Genomic DNA, 20,303 nt, shown 5'->3' on the forward strand with positions numbered 1-20,303 from the left:
TGGGCCGAAACTCAAAGTGTGATGTTTATTACCCCTACAAAAAATAACGCTGCAACGAGCAACCTGTGAATGTGCTGACTCTGCGATCCACACGTTCCTCATGAGCACCCAGGACGGTTTGTTTTACAGAGACTTCCCTCAAATGCCTTTTTCCAAAGGTCCTTTTCTGGATGACCCATGAACCTGCATGACAACCTGACCGGTAATCATCACCTGCTCACAGCAATAAAAACACGTGCAGAGCTTCACAGAACAGATATTCCACGCTACCACAGGAATTTCCATCAAATTTTCCATTCTTGAACTCCCAGAGTCAAACCCACAGACAACGGGAGCACCGTTGGTGTAGGCGGGTGTTCAGAACCTGTCGAGGGTTTTGAATGTGGGGTGACAATAAAACCCTGGCAGATGTATTGTTAAGCCCCTCTCCTCCTTGCCACGCAGCACAGGCGATCAGGAGGGAAAGAAGGACAGAGAGAAGAGAGCTGGAAAAATTAAAGATGTTTTACTGATGCCACTGATAAAATAGAGAAAATAATACAAAAAATACAAAACCAATCTGGAAAGTCTCAGCAACTGCAGAGCCAGCACCCGAAGTCCTGGACTGGACCCTGCAGCAACCGGAGCTGGATTCAGTCTGTCACTGGCCTCAGTTCGCAGGGACGACCAGCAAGGTCCTCTCCTAATGTTGCCATAAGGGCCGGGATCCTCGTGCTCTCCCACTTTCATATGAAGTATTCACGTGAATGGGATGTTAGACTCCGTTGGTCAGTTTCTGGTCACCTGTTTCTCGTTGCCCCTCTCGTGAGATGTGACTCTGTCCTTATCAATAACCTCACATCCATTGCTGTGTTCACCAAAACATGGATCTGTTCTCCAGGAAAATGCAGCTCATATGAAGCTTTAGCTGACAGGCACATTCACTGAAAGAGAAACTTGTTTTTAACAAAACCAGGACAGAACCTCAACCTCAGTCCCACCACGGGGATGTCCCAGAAATGCCCTGGGGCTGACAGTGTCTGGATGAGTTTGCCCAAAAGAGTCTGATAAAGGCAAGAATAAATTCTCGGATCTCTCGACACCGAAAGGAAAATCCCAAACCTGTGAGCAGAGAGTTCTCAGAACAGTCTCTGCTTCTGAAAAAGGAATCGGACAAAAAGACCTCACCCATTCACAAAGAGCGGGGAACAATGGGAACTGTCACAAACCAGCCCCCACGTCAGAGCGAGGAGCGTCCCTTCACACATCGAAACAGCCCAGAGCGGAGCAGGAGCCTGGGAGGCCCTCAGGGCTCCTGGCGTACGCGTCTCCCAGGCCCTTCTCACTGCAGAACCTGCCAGAAGCATGGGATGGTACTGAATTCCAATAACCAAAGATGGGGATGCAAGAGGAGAGGAAATTTACTGCAGGACTGAGCTAGAGTAAGTGACAAACTGCTGTCCGTTCAATCTCTCCGGCAAGGATCCTGACACGGAAACTTCATGGGACATACATGACAATGGTACGTGTGAGCATCTTTCACAGGTCTTACTTTATAGGGCAAAGCAATTACAAAAGCAATTAATAAGCAAACTAAATGACGGATAAGGTCTGAATGAGTTGTGTAACACACAGTAATAAAAATCATGTGTTCTTCTGAACTGGTGGGAAGTTATAAAAGCAACTGCTATAGGCGTTCTCAACCTGGAATACAATTCTGAGAAGGCTGGATGTGGATCAGAAGACCTCAAAGATCCAATAACCTTCATGGCATGCACTTTAGCACTGAATTCACAGGTTTTGCTGTATATGTGACTCAACATTCTCCTCCGATAGCACTAAGGAGCAAGTAAATCACGTGGAACGAACAGAAGACAAGCAAACACTTGGACAAGCAGAAAACTCACCCGTGGGCTGATCACTTGAGTCACTGTCCTGATTCATCCCCCAAAGGTGGCACCAGGTCAGGGTGCTGAGCTGAGGGGTCTGCAGATCTGAGCTGGCAGCACAAGCGCTTCCTTCTGAAAAGAAGAAACGTCGTGTTACTGTGAAACTGTACGAACTTCACCCTGTGTGACAAAGGGAATATCTTGTGTGGGGTCTGTTGCCTTTGAATCTAAGCAAGACAGTGGGGAAACTGTGTGCACATACAGCTTAGCACAGAAGTCATGGTATAATACACTGCCTGAAGAGCAGAGAACCGAATGGTGAATTGCTGAATTAAGTCAACCAAGAAACGCTAAGAAGAGGCATCTGAAATCTCATGCAGGTTAAAACAACACATAGTTAAAACATCTGCATTCCTGGACCAGGTCAAGATCAGCTGTCGAACTGCACAAACAGGAGTCTCTGACGCTGTTTACTTGTTTAACCGAACAAATGAACAGACCTATCTAACTTCCAAGCTGGTCAAACATCCCCGTACAGGATGTATTCACTGTGGCTGAACAGCTCCTCCTCTTTGTTTGCTCACCCTTCCCCTCAGCACATCTCGCCTGCGGTGCGGTTGGGAGCAGAACCCATGTCTCCCAGATCCCAACCACCACATCCTTCCTGCTGAATCACAGCGCGGGCTCGTTGAGCAGGACGGAAATTCCCCCGCGAGAGCTCTCACCCCGAGCGTGCTGAACACGAGCGCTGAGAAAAACACAAACGGAGCAGCAAGAACAACAAGTGATTTAAGCCACTGTCCGACGGGCTGAAGGGAAACACCAGTGTGTCGGGGTTGTTGTCAGCAGGGGGTTTGTGTCACTGGGGGAGCGAGAGGTTTCTGCTCTTCCAGGCACCACGAGGGTCACCTGGAGCATCCAGCCCCGCTCAGTGCAAACAGCTGCTCTATGGCAACTGGAGGGTCAGGATGAGCCTCAGCGTGCTGTACTAGCAAAGGGCATTCGCTTGCTTTGAGGTCTTTAGCAAAGGGAAAGAAAAAGAGGAAGAAGAGGAAGAAGAAGAAGAAGAAAGAAGAAAAATGATGATAGTAAGAAAAAGATGAAAAAGAAGATAAATGAGAAGAGAAAAGAAGAAAAAGAAGAAAAAGAAGAAAAAGAAGAAAAAGAAGAAAAAGAAGAAAAAGAAAAACGAAGTAAAAGGAAAAATAATAAAGAGAAGGAGAAAGAGAAAGAGAAAGAAAGAAAAAGAGAATTAAAAAAGAGAAAAGAGAAAATAGAAAAGAGAAACAAGAAATGAGAAATGAGAAAAGAGAAATAGAAGAGAAGAAAGGAAAAAGGAAAAAGGAAAAAGGAAAAGGAAAAGGAAAAGGAAAAGGAAAAGGAAAAGAAAAAGGAAAAGGAAAAGGAAAAGGAAAAGGAAAAGGAAAAGGAAAAGGAAAAGGAAAAAGAGAAAAAAAGCAGAGCTGGGGGAAAATACCAAAAGTGGAACAAATATATTTTAACCCAAACACAGTTCACCTCATTGGCCTCTTACAAAACAAAAAAGGTTGTAATCCTTGTAATTCGTCTGTGACCTGTTCGAGGACACAACTCTGAACCGGCCAGTTCATGGTCCAGGACTCTGAAGAATGTGGCTCCCCTCGGCAGCTGGGCAAAGGAGCAGAATTTCCCCACCGGCAAGCACTGGGTTTCCAGGTTGATCCCATGGGACACCCCCAGTAACCGGCAGCATCGGCTGCTGCGGGGCAGGGAACCAAACCCTCCATTGCAGCCTCCCAGGTTCATGGATCTGGAGCAGCTGTGGATGGACACACAGACAGGACTTGCTGCCTCGAGAGCAGAGCCTAGGGCAGGGGGACAGCTGGGGACAGGCCTGTGTCCCCACAGGACACAGCAGCCCCCGAGGAGCCTGGTCTGGGGGCAGCCACCCCAGACTGTTCACCTGTGTTCACCTGTGAGCTTCTGTTCCCCACCACCAGCTCCTCTGGTTGCTCAGTATAAGTTGGGGAATGAGCTGTTGGAGAGCAGTGTAGGGGAAAGGGACCTGGGGGTCCTGGGGACAGCAGGGTGACCATGAGCCAGCACTGGGCCCTTGTGGCCAGGAAGGCCAATGGTACCTGGGGTGGGTTAGAAGGGGGTGGTCAGTAGGTCAGAGAGGTTCTCCTGCCCCTCTGCTCTGCCCTGGGGAGACCACACCTGGAATATTGTGTCCAGTTGTGGCCCCTCAGTTCCAGGCTGTCCAGAGAGGCTGGAGCATCTCCACCCCAACAGGTCACGGTCCTGAGCAACCTGCTCCAACCGACCCCGCTCAGAGCTCGGGGCTGGGTGTGCGATCTGCAGAGGTCCCCTCCAACCCAGCTCGTTTGCTTGAAGACTGTCTTAAATGCTTGCAGACTGTCTTTTAGAAGACTCCTGCCCTTTGGGATGCTCACAGTTGAAGGCAGCCAAACCTCAGGACCAGGAGTAAAGCCTGAGAGTCCCAGAGAAACCACCAGGCTCCCCGGTCTGTTCCCGTCCTGCACCCCACCAGGAATCGCCGCTCGCTGCCCAACACCTGTCCCAGTTTTGTTCTGCACCACTTGGAAGTTTTTCACATCACCGGCAATCATTTCCCAAAGTGAAGCTTCTTGCCAGAAGACACTTTGTGGCACTACTGCCATTCCTTCGAACAGTACAAAACCCTCACAATTTCTGCTCAAGGCTTCTTTCAACCTTGACAGTACCTAGAAACCCCCAAGTCTTGCTTTTTTACATCACACGGGAGTAATTTAGGAATTCATATTAAATGTGATTCAACTGTTCTTCACTCAACAGCCTGTTCTCTCATTGCCTGCCTGCTATCTTTGTAGCTAGGATCAAGCTTGTGGTTTTTTCCTATTAGGTCAGCCCCACTTAGGTCTAAGTCAGAGGAAGAACGAAACTCCCCATCTTCAGTCCTGAGGGATGTTGTGATCAGTTTAGAGTGGTGAATAACGGCGCGTTAGAAGGTAATTACTGTTACGGATGTGTTCTGCTTGGTTCAGAGCATTCCCCACATGGAAACCCAGCATGGAACAGCTAAACAAAAAAGCTCCTGCAAAGAGCTGCCAAACTGCTTCTCTAAAGACTTCGGGTTTCTCTCTCCCCAGAGCAGGTGGGGGCACTGAGCTCGTGACTTGGGGACTCATGCTTTGCTTCATATTTAAGCAAAATGAGTTCATGATTGTATCCCGTCATTCTGAACAACACACATGGTCTGCAGCAAAAAGGATGAACGTCCAGTAGATGTCTGACCCCTCGTAACTGCCCCGGGGTGCAGTGTCACCGAGGCGGACAGGGGAGCTTTGCTTTGTCATCTAAACAGCATCCACGGTCGCTTCCTCAGGGCCAGCTGAGGCCACGGCCACCACCAGACGGGGAACTGGAGGCCACTGGTTTCCTTGGAGCGATCCCAGTTCAGGGCCATTATGGGCTGGAGCCCACAGGAGACTCCTGAGCCCCCACAGTCAGTCTCTCTGTGGGGTCGACTCCTGTGCCGGTGTCTCCAGCCCAGCCACAGCTGCTGCTTTCCTGAAAGCCCAGATAAAGTTTTCCTTAGAAATTGTCAGCAAAACAAAAAAGCAGGCTTCTATTCTGCTTGGCTATGGAAAAAGACCTGAAAATGTAAAGTGAGAGCAACTTAAAGCTTCAGAAACAAGATGACGAATACTAGGAAGCAATGTTTATTTGTTGTCTTCTCCATCCTGTGATTTTTAAGCCCATCTGACATTTTTGCAACCTGCCTTTTATTGCTTTGTTGTTACAGAACATACAGGCAGACCCTGCAAAAGATCCAGCATCACACATCCCTTTGCAGACATAGAAAAGAGTCAGGAGTACAGGTGAAGGAGCTGGGGTCCTAGAAGCCCAAACAAAACCAACATCTGAAGACCCTGAGGGTATTTTCATTGACTTTTACAGATTTGGACCGGTACTTAAACCCAGTTCAGCAGCCCTGGGGGCAGATTTGGCTTTTAGGTTGCCATCAGCCACAAACGCAACACTTCATTTCTCATAACGCACAAGCTAAGCTGCACCGCCCACATCCCTGCTCCAGTTACGGCACCTCAGGCTTCAGCGTGTCCCACGCTCCCCACATCCCCAGCCCATTTACGAGCAATCGCAGAAGCCTGTAAAATTCTTCCCCAAAGGGCTGTGGGGCATTGGAACAGGCTGCCCAGGGCAGTGCTGGAGTCACCAGCCCTGGAGGGGTTTAAAAGGTGTTTAGATGAGGTTCTCAGGGACATGGGGTAGTGTTGGGGTTGGGTTATGGTTGGACTCGATGATCCTCCAACCAAAATGATTCTATCATTCTATTCTATGATTCTATGACTTCAAAGAGGGAAAAAGAGGCGTGTGGCCTCTTCATCCCCCAGCCTGAAATGCAAACAGCAGATCCACCTCTTCGTTATCACATAAATCTTTAACTACACAGAAACAGCAACTTCTCTGTGGTAAGGGTATAGCAAAAAAGCACTGAGTCCAGCTAAAAAAATTAAAAATAATTAAAAAAAAAAGAAAACAGAGGCAGCAGAAGCCGCCGGGCAGGCCCTGCAGGCACAGCACGCGCTTCGGGGCCATGGGACAGGCAGGACCAGACCTGCCGCTAAACACACCTGCTGCATCCATTCATTTCATCTGAGCTCATTCTAAGGAAGTCTCCCCTTTTTCCGCTTTGGTCTAAAGGAATTTTTACTAAATTATTAATGATATCTGATCATTTATGGGAGCCATTGAGTCATTTCATACCGTTATTATGACAATAAGATCCGCTGGAAGTGCTGAAGGCTCAAACCAGAACAAACACAGTGTGAAGCGGCAGAGCTGCGCGGTCCTGGCGTACGCCCGCCACCTCAGTAGTTCTGAATTAAAACTAGAAAGCAGCTGACAAAATATCAACAGATGTCTCTCGAAGTCCGCCGGTCCATCATGGCTGTGCCCTCAGCGCGGTGAAGCCCGCTGGCTTGCCAAGCATCTCTCTTACGGGAAGTTCCTGTCCAAGTTCCTAACACCAATAAGCAAATTGTTGTGACACCAAGGGGATAAATAAAACCTGAGGCCATGGAGAAAGCCCCGTATCCCCAGGAACGTGTCCTCCTGCACACACAGAGCCTCCAGCGCATCGTCAGCATCGACAGGATACCGAGGAAGAAACAATCCTCGTCCGCGGGTACCAGCCATGTGGAGCAACATTTGGAAGCAAGAAGTTCACACCCAGCCTTTCCCAACCTGGAGCTGACGGTGCAAACCGGAGGCCAGCAGCGCAGTTCTGTGTATTTTACTCCTGACAGCGGAGCTGACCCTCTATTATTAAAGCAGCGACTTCAAACGGCTGGGTCACCGCATCCCTCCCAGCCAGGATAAACACTTCACCAGCAGCATCCGACTGAGCTCAATGCAACGACCCGCTCCATTGCGTTTGCAGCAAGGAGGGTTATTCCAGGGGTGGGCAGGGAAAATCTAACAGGACGCCTTGCAGTGAGCCGAGTCCTCCTTCCCAAAGGAGGAAAAAAAGAAGAATTAGAAAAAACAAATAAAAAAATCACAGCTTGGACTTCAGTTTCTGCAAGCCCAGGAAGACCTTTAAATGTGATGCTTCAGCAACCGCTGCCCCAGAGCTGCAGGGACACGGTGACTGCCCGGGCACGAATGAGTCAGGGGAAGGGAGCCCAGGGACACACCGGGTATTTGCCTATTGGGGCACTTGGGAAGAATAACATTTGCCCTTCTTGTAGATCTGAAGAGCCACGGATGGGTAGCACAAAATAAATAGTTTGCATGATTGCTAAGTATCCCCGCACTGCCCAGAGTTCCTCGGGAGACAGTTTGCTGCCTGCGGGCCGGGGAGCTGAAGGCAGCAGAGCAGCTAAGACAGGCTCACTGCACGGAGAGGAAGCAGCAGCAGGCTCCTGCGAGCACCCTGCCCGTCCCGGCGGCTTCTGGGGCTCCCAGACCCTCAGCACCTGCAAATCTCCACTCCCACCCAGAGGCCGGCAGCTCGCAGGTACCAACTCGCCTGCACATCCCGCGTGAGGCGACGGCTGCCGATCGCTCCCTTTCCTTACCCCCCTCCACCTTGTGAGCACGTGTGAACCCCGTTCTCAGCAGTGTGAACAGGGACCACTCCACAGACCAAGCTCTCCCTGCTCGTCTTGCTCTTCTTACACACCAAGTGCCTTCGGTCTCTTGGGAAACCCACGCTGGAAACGAGCGGCACAGCTGAAGCCGCTGGGCCAGGCTGTGCGGGTGTTTCCTGTGTCCCAGGTGGTTCTCTCGCCCACCGCAGCCCCAGGAAGGGGTGCCAGCTCCAGAACACAAGGTGCTGGGGTTCACACTTGGCTTTTCCCGTTGGAGGCTGAAAGAGCAAGTTTGCTGGTCTCTGGCACCCTCTGCTGACAAATCACCCCGACCTGGCCACCCACAGTCCGGGGATGCCCAGGGGTTTCAGGCTGGAAGGGCCATGCTCTGCTAACAAAACCCACACCTCTTCTACATGAACATTTCTTAACTTTAAATTTATTTTCTCTTATATTTTTGGCCACATATTTCCATAAAATTATACTAATGCCCTCCTCCCCCTTGGTTTGCTGCAGTAACTGGCACTCCAGGTAAAGGATGGTGCCCCATGCTCCTGCCTCTGCTGTTACCTAAACCCTCATCCTTTCCAACTATCAACAACCCCCATGCAGCATCTACTCTCTTCCTTCTTTCTGAAGACGTCTGTACCTGGAGGTGACCTAAGCTGCAAAGGCCATTTGCAGAATGAAAAGGGCAATGATCCAAAGCACCATGTTCCTGATCAGGTGTCACCCCTGGAAGGGAACTGTGTGAACCCTTCCAGTTTTGATCCCTGATTCCCCCAGCGGTCCCCACCCCTCTCACCCAGCACCTGTAGCGTTGTGTCCCCTCCGTGTCCCTGTTCTGGGCAGGGTGTCCGTGCCTCCCCCTCCTCCGGTGCCACCCGGCACCCATAGAGACATGACCACACGCACCGTTGTCACGTACCCAGCACCAATCCTGCAGCGTGTCCAGAGCAGGGTGTCTCCCACCATGGGACACAGAGGTGTGTGGAGGTGACAGTGCCACCCAGACAGCAGAAGCGAAGGGGTTTGCTTCACCCCGTCACTAACGCCACCCATCCCGGCCCCCCTGTGCTGCACTGGGAGATCCCCGGGGAACAATGAGCACCAAGATCATAGAATATTCTGTATAAGCCAACAGTCAAATGGAAACCTAACATGAGATGTGTTCACTCTAGAGACTGATTTTCAGCCTTGCCACTGTCTACATTTTTCTGCTTTTTGTTTTTTATTTGTGTGAAGGAAAGGCCAGAAGAACAAGTCCTGCTCGACAGCACACGCCGGGTAACCCAAAGCCAGCTGCCCTCTGAGCAAACTCACACTAAACGCTCTTTCAAACACAGAATTCCAGAATGTGAGGGGTTGAAGGGCCCTGGAAAGCTCATCCAGTGCAATCCCCCCATGGAGCAGGAACACCCAGCTGAGGTTCCACAGGAAGGGGTCCAGGCGGGTTTGAATGGCTGCAGAGAAGGAGACTCCACAACCTCCCTGGGCAGCCTGGGCCACATGCAGGTTGTTCTTAACCTACCGAAGAATCTCCACTTAAGCAGAAAGAATCCCAAAGCATCATTCCACCTCCAAACCAGTCCCTTAACAAAACTGAGGAAGCTTTGGAAATATGCAATGCAGAATTTAAATCAGAATCAAAGTTCTCAGCAAACAGGAAAACAGGTCAGGGTGTGCACATTTTACAAATTCCAATTTGTTGGCCACTACTGAAAACCACTATGATATTAAAAAAAAACAAACAACTTTAAAAAGTCAGGAGACTAAATAATCAAGGTGATTGCAATAGTAACACGCAAATCCTTCTTTGTAGGAGATGCAGTGTAAATATTTCAAATGCTGACAATTCAGTATCTCTTGAGATGTCCCTCAAGTAATAATAAAAGAAAGTCTACTTTGTTGTATTTCCACTCCTAGAATAGCTTTGTGTCCATTTCGTAAGCACACCACCACTGCAGACTCAGTACGCGACTGCCCCCTTCCCAAAACAGAGCCCGGGCTGTTTCGCTTTGACTCCTCCAGGCACTTTTCCTGCACCCCAGCACTCTGGTGTCGAGTTCAGGCCCCGCTGTTGAGGACCCGGCACCACCACCCGTCCGGTGCTCTGCGACAGAAAGTGCCTGAACGTTTTCTCCTGGGTTGCTGGAAGCTTCATCATCTTACATAAACCTATTCATTTTCTTTATTTTCTTTTAATGCATTCAGTGTCCTCCTGCAGTCTGACGCACCCACGCCCCCATCATCGACGTGTGCGGGAACGGGAGCTCAACTCCCACCTCCTGCCCAATGCCCCAATTCGGGGGTTGCTCCCAAGGGGTCACCAAGAGAGACTCTCCAGTCACATCTACACTACAAAGCTTTCAAGTGCAATTCTCTTGGTAAAAGTGCAGTAGAAACAATCCCTTCCTGGCTGACGGAGCTCAAGCAAAGTCCCAGGCCGGCCAACGCGATGTTCAGGATCCCGGCAGCCACAGGAGGAGGGACACGGGGAGGGATCAGAGCTTGGCTTTGACAAAATCACTTTTTTTACATAAAAAGTGTTGGAGTTTTTCTTCTGAGACCTTTGCTCGAATAGCTCTAGTTGCAGACCCAACGCTAAAGCAAAAGCTTTTACAGGATGGAGGAGAAATTGCAGCAATCCAGTACATCTTCTTCACCTGGATCTGCTTCCCTTGCTGATCTCCCTTCCGTTCACACAAAGGAGCCGAAACTTTGCAGTGTTGGTTTCTCCGAGATTCCTTTCACTCCAGACCGTGTCTAAACACTATCAGAGCCCAAGCAGAACGATCCAAGGATTTCCTCCCAAATCGACGTTTCCTCCGCGATCGCTGTCGTCTGCAAACCCCCCAGACCCCGCTGTCCGCAGCTCTTTGTCATCCGTCCTCGGTCACAGCGGCTCCGCCAGCTCCATTCCCGGCCGGGCTCCTTCGCCGTCTCCCAAGGGCACAGCGATTCCACCTCCTAAACATTTTCACAGTCCAGGAGTCCCACAAACTATTGGTATTTTAATTCCCAAGTCATCTCATCAGGCTTGACCTAGATTTTCTTCACAGGTTTTTCTCACCTGAGACCTGACACACCTCGTCAACAAGAAGCTGCCTGTTGTAGCAAGTTTTGCCTCTTATTTCTGTTTCTCCTTTACCCACATCATTGCCTGTGGGTGCTGCCATCTCCTTCAGGGAACGTCCTCTCCGGTAACGCTGTGACAGAAGGTGGCAGGGAGGCAGGAACGCAGGGTGACACAGGAGCTGCGGCAACCAGAGCCTGACTGACAAACCTGGTCAGGACTGAAAAGCTGGAGGAGACTTTGCTGTGGCTGAAGATCCCAACTGCTACTTGAAATATAAGTTAAGGGATGACCAATGACTGCCTTGAGACTTTGACCAGTAGATCTCTTTACGACAAGATCAAACCTTACAAGGCCCTGGTGGCCTTGGTTCCCGCTCCCTGAGAAGACCTGTCCTGAACACCCTCACCTGCTGGCACCGAAGGGACTGGCGCCCAGATCCCCCCAGGGTACCGGCTCTCACTGGTCACTTCTGACCAAGTTGCATTTGCACTGTCATCACCAGATGACATCAAGGTCAATTAAAGCTGCTCATCAAAGTCAATTAAGTCTTTGTTGAGCTTTTAGAGCATGAAGCCAGCAACTCCACCATGTTCTCCTTGTAGACTTCCTTGTGCTTGCACCCACAGCACGAGAAACAACGTCCTCCTGGAGTGCAGGGATAGCGGCAAATCTCACACAGAACTACATCGAGTCACATTATTCACCACACACCGTGTGCTGAATTTTGATCTCTTCCCAAGCGTTACCTACACCATACCTGATAACAAACTGCTTTCAAAATTCCTTTGAGGAGATTTCTTCCTCACCCTTCATCTCCTGAATAAGCTTAGAGAAGGTGTTCCTCAGACAGCAGGCTTGGAATGCAGGGATGAGGCCATCACGGGGATTAACAAGGTCCTCTTGGGTGGCATAAATGGCTTTCACATGGGACATCAACCTATCATCAAGTTTGTGAGAGACGCTCTTGTCCAGAACAAGGAGAGTTTTGAAGCTGAGGTTCTGTGCTTGCAGCTCTCCTGGAGGGCTGGCACCGAGACACCGCTCCTGAAACCGCGGGGCAGTGAGCCAGGGCTTTCCATATTACTGGAAGATGGGTCTTCAATAACCTTCTCATCACCCCTTGGTTCTTATCATCAACAAGCAATGGTTTCCCGTCCAGCCTCCTCTGGGATCACCACCCGCCAGCCAGGTCACAGTCTCACCACAGGGTGCCCAAGGTCAAAGGCTGGGGTTAATTTCAAGCAGCACGTTGAGCAGCGACTCAGACCGTCACAAACTGCCTGCCCAGAGCAGGACACGGCCATGGCTACAGAAGCCTCTACCATTATCTCCAGAAGAAGTTCAGAAAAAGCGCTGTATTATTAGCCAGCTTTTGGACTGCTACGCATCCATAAAGAATATTATGAACCTGAAAGGCATGTGTTTTTCTCACTATGATTTATTAGTTGCAGCTCTGGGTTGCAATAATCATGGCCTAATTTTTGAGAAAGTACTACAGTTTATGCATAGTTTTAACCACCTTTTGAAAGACCTTTAAGCAATGATGAATCGACCCATAAAATAATACAAATGTTAGAACCAACATATTATTCTCCTTCAGGCATGGGCAGGAATACCTGATTTACATCTGCCAAATGATTCGGCATCTGAGCAACTGGCAACAAATTCAAAGTGAACCAGCAAAGCTGTGGGCAACCGCTGGCAAGGCTGAGATTCTTTCCCTTTTCGTTTCAACATGAAATGCCATGTCTGCTTTGGGATGTTATCATCTCATTCACTTGCTCACAGGGCAGCACGACAGCTCCATCGAGACGCCGTGCATCTGCACCGCTCCAACACAGCGCACGCACAAGTCCACACTTGATCAAAGTCACCGCTGGAGAGAGATCTGGCCCTGCAGCGCTCTCCCGCAAGGCCTGGCGAACCAGAAACTGCAGGGTCTGAAAAGTGAACTGAAAGGGAACCACGACTTCTCCTTTGGCATCGCCAGTTCAGCCGGCACCGCTGCCATACTGCTGGCGATGCTGTGGGACACCTGCTTTCAGTGGCTCATTTAAACATGAGGGTGCTGCACACTCTTATCCAAATTAGCAAGTTGAACATGAGCCACCAGTGTCCCTGGAGCCAAGAGGGCCCCGTGTCCCGGTGCACCCAGCACAGCACGGCCAGCCGGGCAGGAGGGGATCGTCCCGCTCTGCTCTGCTCTGCTCGGCCTCACCTGCAGCATTCACTGTGTGCAGGGCTGGGGACACAGGAGAAAAGGAGATAAAGCTGCTGGAGGGTGTCCAGAGGAGGGACAGCGAGTTGGGGAAGGGTTGGAGGGGAAGCCGGATGAGCAGCGGCTGCAGTCCCTGGGTTTGCTCAGCTGGAGCAGAGCAGACTGAGGGCAGAGCCCATGGGCTGCAGGTTCCTCAGCAGGAGCAGGAGGGGCAGGGCTGAGCTCTTCTCTGTGACAGTGACAGAGCCCAGGGAACGACAGAAGATGTGCCAGGGGGGTCAGTGGGACATGAGGAAAAGGTTCTTCCCCCAGAGGTGCTGGACACTGAACAGGCTCCCAGGGAGGTGCCACAGCCCAACCTGACAGTGTTCAACAAGAGACTGGACAGCGTCCTCAGACACACGGGGTGACCTGTGGGGTGTCCTGTGCAGGGACAGCAGTTGGAACCGATGATCCGTGTGGGTCCTTCCAGCTCAGGACATTCTATGGTTCTATGATAGGGAACACCACTGCTTGTAGCTGCCCCATGTGTCCCTTGTCTTGCCTGAGGTACCTTTGGATTCAGAAATGAACCGGCTGCATCGTTTGCAGAAGTGCAGTTCAGTTTCTCAAAGCTGTGTGTAACCGTGGGCTCCTGCGATCTCTCTCCAAGCACTTCTATCAGGCTAACAATGGAAATAAGGTGCAGGAAAGTTGTTATTTTAACTCATTATCGGAGAGGTGATTTCTCACAGCCTGATGGCACTTAAGGAAAATATTATTTGCTTAAAAACGAAGACAACCTACAATAGAGCAGTGCTGCAAAGTGCAACAGCAGAGGGACTGCCCAAGGTGCAGCATTTCACAACACATCCCTGTAAATATTTAAAAATTCAGCAAAAAACACGTCCTGTGGGAAGCGGGATTCCCTGCCCCAGCGAGGATGTTCGCTGCAAGCTGGGGAACCCGCTGACTTTGCTCTCAAACAGGGTTGGACGGACACAACGCACTTCGGGAAGAACTGCAATGCTCCCCCAGGCAGGTAAACCTGCGCACCCAGCGCTCCTGCCCGGCCCCTCCGCTTCCCCAGGGCTTTCTGGGACACAGAAAGGAAATCATGCTGAAAATGGAAAATTGCAACCTCCTCAAAAATTATTAATCACTTCAAATGTTGAAACAATACCCTTTGTCGAAAGTGTGGGTGGTGAAGTTGGCCACAGCTCCTAGTGAAGAGAAACTCAATCTTCACTGGTATGAAAACACGAAGCGGCATCCTGTGCCGATGAGATCTTGGACCTGAAGTTCTTCCAGGGCACTTCTGTCACCTCCTTTAGCCTCAGAGTTTGTGGAAAACAGGAAGAAAGCAACAGCCTGGGCCAACGGTGACCTGAACCAGAGCCACACAGGTGCAGCAGGAGGGGAAATCACAGAATCTCAGAATGTGAGGGGTTGAAGGGACCTGGAAAGCTCACCCGGTGCAATCCCCCCATGGAGCAGGAACACCCAGCTGAGGTTCCACAGGAAGGGGTCCAGGCGGGTTTGAATGTCTGCAGAGAAGGAGACTCCACAACCTCCCTGGGCAGCCTGGGCCAGGCTCTGCCACCCTCACCCCCAACAAGTTGCTTCTCCTCTTTCAGTGGAACCTCCTGTGTTCCAGCTTGAACCCACTGCCCCTTGTCCTATCATTGGTTGTCACCGAGAAGAGCCTGGCTCCATCCTCCTGACACTCACCCTTTATATATCTGTAAATATGAATGAGGTCACCCCTCAGTGTCCTCTTCTCCAGCTCCAGAGCCCCAGCTCCCTCAGCCTTTCCTCACACGGCAGATGCTCCACTCCCTTCAGCATCTTGGTGGCTGCGCTGGACTCTCTCCAGCAGTTCCCTGTCCTTCTGGAGCTGAGGGGCCACAACTGGACACAATATTCCAGGTGTGGTCTCCCCAGGGCAGAGCAGAGGGGCAGGAGAACCTCTCTGACCTACTGACCACCCCCTTCTAACCCACCCCAGGTACCATTGGCTTCCTGGCCACAAGGGCCCAGTGCTGGCTCATGGTCACCCTGCTGTCCCCAGGACCCCCAGGTCCCTTTCCCCTACACTGCTCTCTAATAGCTCATTCCCCAGCTTATACTGCAACCTGGGGTAAATCGCTTCATTGACGATAACTGAGGCTGCTTGCTATTTATTGGGAGGAAAACATCTTTCAGAGCACTGTGCATCCCTTAGGAAGGTATAACGGAAATTTGGAGAGTGAGGCACTAACATGGGACTCCACAAACATCTGTGGGACCTGCAGGCAGCAGTGCCAGTTGTAAATGCATCGCTGTCCTGCAACACAGGGCATCAAACCCTGGGCCGGGGTTACAGGAATGAGCAGAAAGAGGCTCCAAGAGCCACAGTGGCTGCACCCACATCAGATCTTTGGAGCCCTGAGCTGCAGCGATGTTTGTACACCTCCATTCATCTGAAGAAAGGCAGCTACAGCTCCTTTTCTTGAGGGTTGGGGCAAACTCACAGCCCAGCTGTTTTAAAGAAAGGAACACTGTGAAAATAAACACCAGTATCAGAGCCGGAGGCGTTTCTGCCCTACGCTGAAATCAGCTTTATCGCCGTGACCCCGCCGCCCGGCTGCCGGACACTTCGTGTGCGCGGCCGGGGAGGAAGGAGCTGACGCAGCACGGCCGCCCGCGGTCACCCGCCAGCCAGCGGGAAGCGCCACACCGAGAACCGCAGCGCAGCGGGGGTTTGTCCCCGTCCCCATGCACGACCCCCCGTGAATTTGAAATGCTCCACACACACCAGCTCTGGCTGGGATTGAACGTCTAACAACACACACTCCGATAGATTCAAAGTATTTGTTCTGTGGCGACAAAACACTACAAAGAATGAAAAGCCTCCAAGAAAAAAAGACAGGAGGCTCAAAACTCAAAGCCAACACTCAACATTAAGAAATAAGCAGCTTCTAAGTGTTGGCTTAAGAGCACAACACAGCAACAGAACAATTCTAGGTAGCTTCCATTAAAAAAAAGTCTTATTTGCTACAACATTATCTTGTATTACACAGCATTATTTGTCAGTATTAGTTTACAAAGGTAGACACCAATTTAAAACCAGGCAAAGCACTGGAAGTGCAGTAGGACAGTAAATGTGTTAAACTTCATGGCTAAGATGGAACACTTTGCTGTTGGTTTTATTTCTGTATACTCCCTGGTTTTGAGGAGATACACAGAATAGAGCACATACACTGCTTGAATTCGCTCTCTATTTATTATTTCTGTATTTCAAGTGGGATTTTATGGTCAAATTCAGAAGCAAGGCACAGCCAATTTAATGCTGCACTCAAGGCCACTGCCACAGGCATCATTTCCAATTCCACTGTTTCACACCCACTTGCCTATGCAAAATTAATAACCCTTTTACTTCTGCATAATTAATACTCTCTTTACACAGCTTCTCATTCTGGTCCGGTTCAGAGTCTGTTGGAGAGAATCTAACGTGGCAATGCTTGTCACCGATTAAAACTAAGGAAAAAGGAACAAGGGAAAAGCTACAAACATCAGAGAAGCGAGGATACCAGAACACATTAAAAATATGTCTTTCCAAGTATAACCTGCATCTCCTGATTCTTCCTGAAGGCTCAGAACCAGTTCACAGGCAGATAAGCTGTAATTTAGTTTCTCAGATAACAGAATCTCAGTTCAATAGGCTCACAGAGAGCAGCTCTGGGACTCGGAGCCGAGCTCTGGCCCCTCGGGGAGCAGCCGAGCGCGCTGCGGGACGTGCCTGCTGTACGAAAAGGCAGATGCCTTCAGAGCCCCGCGTGTTCAGTCATCCCTTTATCAACCCCTTAACTAATTAAACAATCCTCTTGTCAAAGCGGACAGTCATTGTTGGTGTGACCGATGCCCTGTAAACATAACGGGATAATCTGCCTTTCTCCCTTTCTCCTCCCTGGGCTCTCCTGACCAGCTGGGGATGCAGCGCGGCACGCAGCATCCCAAGCCAAGCTCAGGACAATGACGCCTCACATCCAGCAGCAATCAAGCTGATACTGGGCCATTAAAGAGTCCCCAGGCCTCCGAAGGGCTGAGCGAACAATTAGGAGGGGAAAAAGAAGCGATTCCTGGGTAGAATTGGCAATTAAAACTATATTGATCTACAAACGGCAAAAGATGCTAAAACGAAGGCATTTCCAGAACGCTCTTTTAACTTCGGTCCCAGCGAAGAAAGAGCCTGCAAACGGTGCAGCTCTGATCAGCTGCGGCGGGGCTGACCGCCCACCTGCACCGGCACAGCAGCTCAAGCTGTTCATCGCCGCTATGGCCTCACAAAGCGCCGCGTGCAGGGCTGATCTCCTGCCCATCTCGGGGTCACTCGCTGTGTGGAAATGTCACGATTAACAGGAATTAGTAGACAGGGTGACTACGTTCATCTGTGAAACGAGGACAGTGTTCCCGCAGGGTCCCCTCGCTGTGTTCCCACCGCAGGGATGTCCCCTCCACAGCAGATTTTGGGGGAAGTGCCCCAGCCACCCTGTCACACAGAGCCACGCGGGCCCCCTGCCCCGCAGACGTCACCGTGACCAGAGCCTGGCCCAGCTCTTCTCCATCCAAGTTCCCACTTTCCTGCTTCTACCACCAGCAGCAATCTGGACTTATTTTCCATAGGAAATTCAGACTGCCCAGTATTGAAATGCTGAATTCAAATGCAGCAGCCTGAAACCAAAATGACTCACTTTTAAAACACGCAGATTTTGCAGAACTGTTGCTCCCAGGAGAGCAGCAGAGAGCAGGCTGGGCGGGCACCCTCGCTCCGTCCCAGGTGTCCCTCCCCGAGCCCTGGGGACATGGGCTGGGACACACTGTCCTCTCCTCCAGAACGGTGGCAATGGCCACACGTGGCTTCACCGACCGTAAATGGCGATAACCACCGTTTCATTTCAGACTGGGAGATCCATGTGTATCTGCTGGTTTGACTAAGGAGGAAATGTGGTGTTTCTGTAGGAAGGGGGTGGGGAGCAGTGGGAAGAGAAGGCTGAATAATACCCAAATGTGAAAACCTTTCAGTGCCCATCAAAATAATAGAATCATAGAATTGTTTAGGTTGGAAAAGACATCTAAGATCATTGAGTCCAACCATAACCCACCCCTGGCACTGCCCCATGTCCTGAGAACCTCATGTCCGTCTGTCCAACCCTCCAGGGACGGTGACTCCAGCACTGCCCTGGGCAGCCTGTTCCAATGCCCCACAGCCCTTTGGGGAAGAAATTGTTCCCAGATCCAACCTCAACCTCCCCTGGCGCAACTTGAGGCCGTTTCCTCTGGCCGTAAAGAAAGTTCAAGGCTCTCTGCAGACTAATCCATCATCAGTTGCATTGTCAGAAATACTAGATTATCAAAATCTTCACAACCAACCCCGGCAGTACCTGACAGGACCATTTCACGTAGAAAACAGCAGAGGATGAAAAACTCAGTAGAAGCAGGACAACTTTTTCTTCTCCCAAGCAACTCCACTCCATCACAGCCCAACTTGGAGGATAAACCCTCTTTCCTGCTGTTCTACAAAATACTCAAACCCATATATCATACATATTCAATGCTTATGTAGAGCCCTGCTCTGGCTAAGATGGAGAGTGAACGCCATAAAATCACAGAACCACAGAATGGTTTGTGTTGAAGGGACCTTCTCAGCTCCCCCAGTGCCACCCCTGCCATGAGCAGGGACATCTTCACCAGCTCAGGTTGCTCAGAGCCCCGTCCAGCCTGGCCTGGGATGTCTCAGGGATGGTTCATCCACCACCTCTCTGCCCAACCTGGGCCAGGCTCTCACCACCCTCAGGGACAACAATTTCTTCCTCATGTCCAGCCTGAATCTCCCTCCTTTAGTTTAAAACCATCACCCCTTGTCCTGTCACAACAGGCCCTGCTCAAAAGTCTGTCCCCATCTTTCTTATCGGCCCCTTTGAAGTCCAGAAAGGCCACACTAAGGTCTCCCCGGAGCTTCTCTTCTCCAGCTGAACACCCCAGCTCTCTCAGCCTTTCATGAAACAGCCCCACTGCGCCACAGATCCACAGATGTAACAGAGCCAGAGCATGGGATCCACCAGCAGGGCACAGACCCCAGCAAGGAGCTCTGGCGGTTTCCAGGCGTCCGTCTGTCCGACCCCGCTCAGCCCCACCTGGGCCGAGCTGCCAGTTGGCTCAGAGCTGCTCCAGGAGACACGAGAGCAGCGAGTCCTGTGCTCAGGACGGAGTCAAACCCAGGACACAGCACGTACAGCCCAACGTCTGCTTCTTTTTGCACCTCGTCTAGGCCACAGCAGGGAAAAAACATGCAAGTCTGCTCTATTTTTAACCAAGAGAGGCTTTGTAAAGCCAGGCTCAAATCTGAACAAGTTCTCATCTCAATCCAAGCTAAACTCAGCAAGTGTAAAGAAGACATCCCAAATGGAATATATCAAAGCCAAAATGATGTTATCCTAGCAAATATGCAAAGATTTGCATAGCTGTAACAAAACAACTGGCAATATCGGCCTAAAGGCTCTTTTGCTTGCTCTCTCCCTTTTTTGCATTTTTCCCTCCCCACCTCATCACAGCAGCCGAGTTTTAAACAATATCCACGAAAACAGTAGCTTTCGATCTGTTCCTGGAGCAGCCACGTTAACGAGGCCACACGGCACCCGGGGCACTGCGGAGGGTGCGGAACGGCGCCGGCGCAGCCGCTCCGCTCTGCACGCACAGCGCCCCGCACCGGCCTGCGCCGCGCTCCTGCTCCAATGAGGGAGCACTCGGAGTTCCAAACACATGTTGGGAAAAGAACGAAGCACTTCTGGAAGAAGTGAGACACCGGTTTGCCTTTCTAAATTTAAAGATCTACAAATCAATGCAAATCTGCTTGAAAAAAAAAGGAGAACACTTCTGCAAGTTACACCACAGCAATCCAACAGTTGTTGTAGAAACAAGTACCTGTTTTTCCTGACCCACGTTTTCAGGTTGGCAGGAAATCAAAGTTCACGTCAAATTACAGCAGATTTTGAACAGACTTGCATGCACCCTCCAATCTCAGC

At 50.6% G+C, this 20,303-nt stretch overlaps 1 protein-coding gene across 20 annotated transcripts in view; it reads right to left on the minus strand.

Moving 5' to 3' along the window:
- Positions 1-20,303, minus strand: part of EXD3 (exonuclease 3'-5' domain containing 3) — a 298,384-nt gene that overhangs the window by 228,453 nt on the left and 49,628 nt on the right. For 19 of the 20 annotated variants that reach the window (XM_071817354.1, XM_071817355.1, XM_071817352.1 and 16 more), the window contains one exon: positions 1,887-2,000. In XM_071817354.1, the coding sequence (XP_071673455.1) occupies positions 1,887-2,000 (114 nt within the window). Of the gene's footprint in view, positions 1-1,886; positions 2,001-2,368; positions 2,436-20,303 lie in introns of those variants that run through there. The other variant, XM_071817362.1, reaches the window with a different exon arrangement.

Source organism: Patagioenas fasciata, chromosome 20 (assembly GCF_037038585.1).
Source record: "Patagioenas fasciata isolate bPatFas1 chromosome 20, bPatFas1.hap1, whole genome shotgun sequence".
NCBI lineage: Eukaryota > Metazoa > Chordata > Aves > Columbiformes > Columbidae > Patagioenas > Patagioenas fasciata.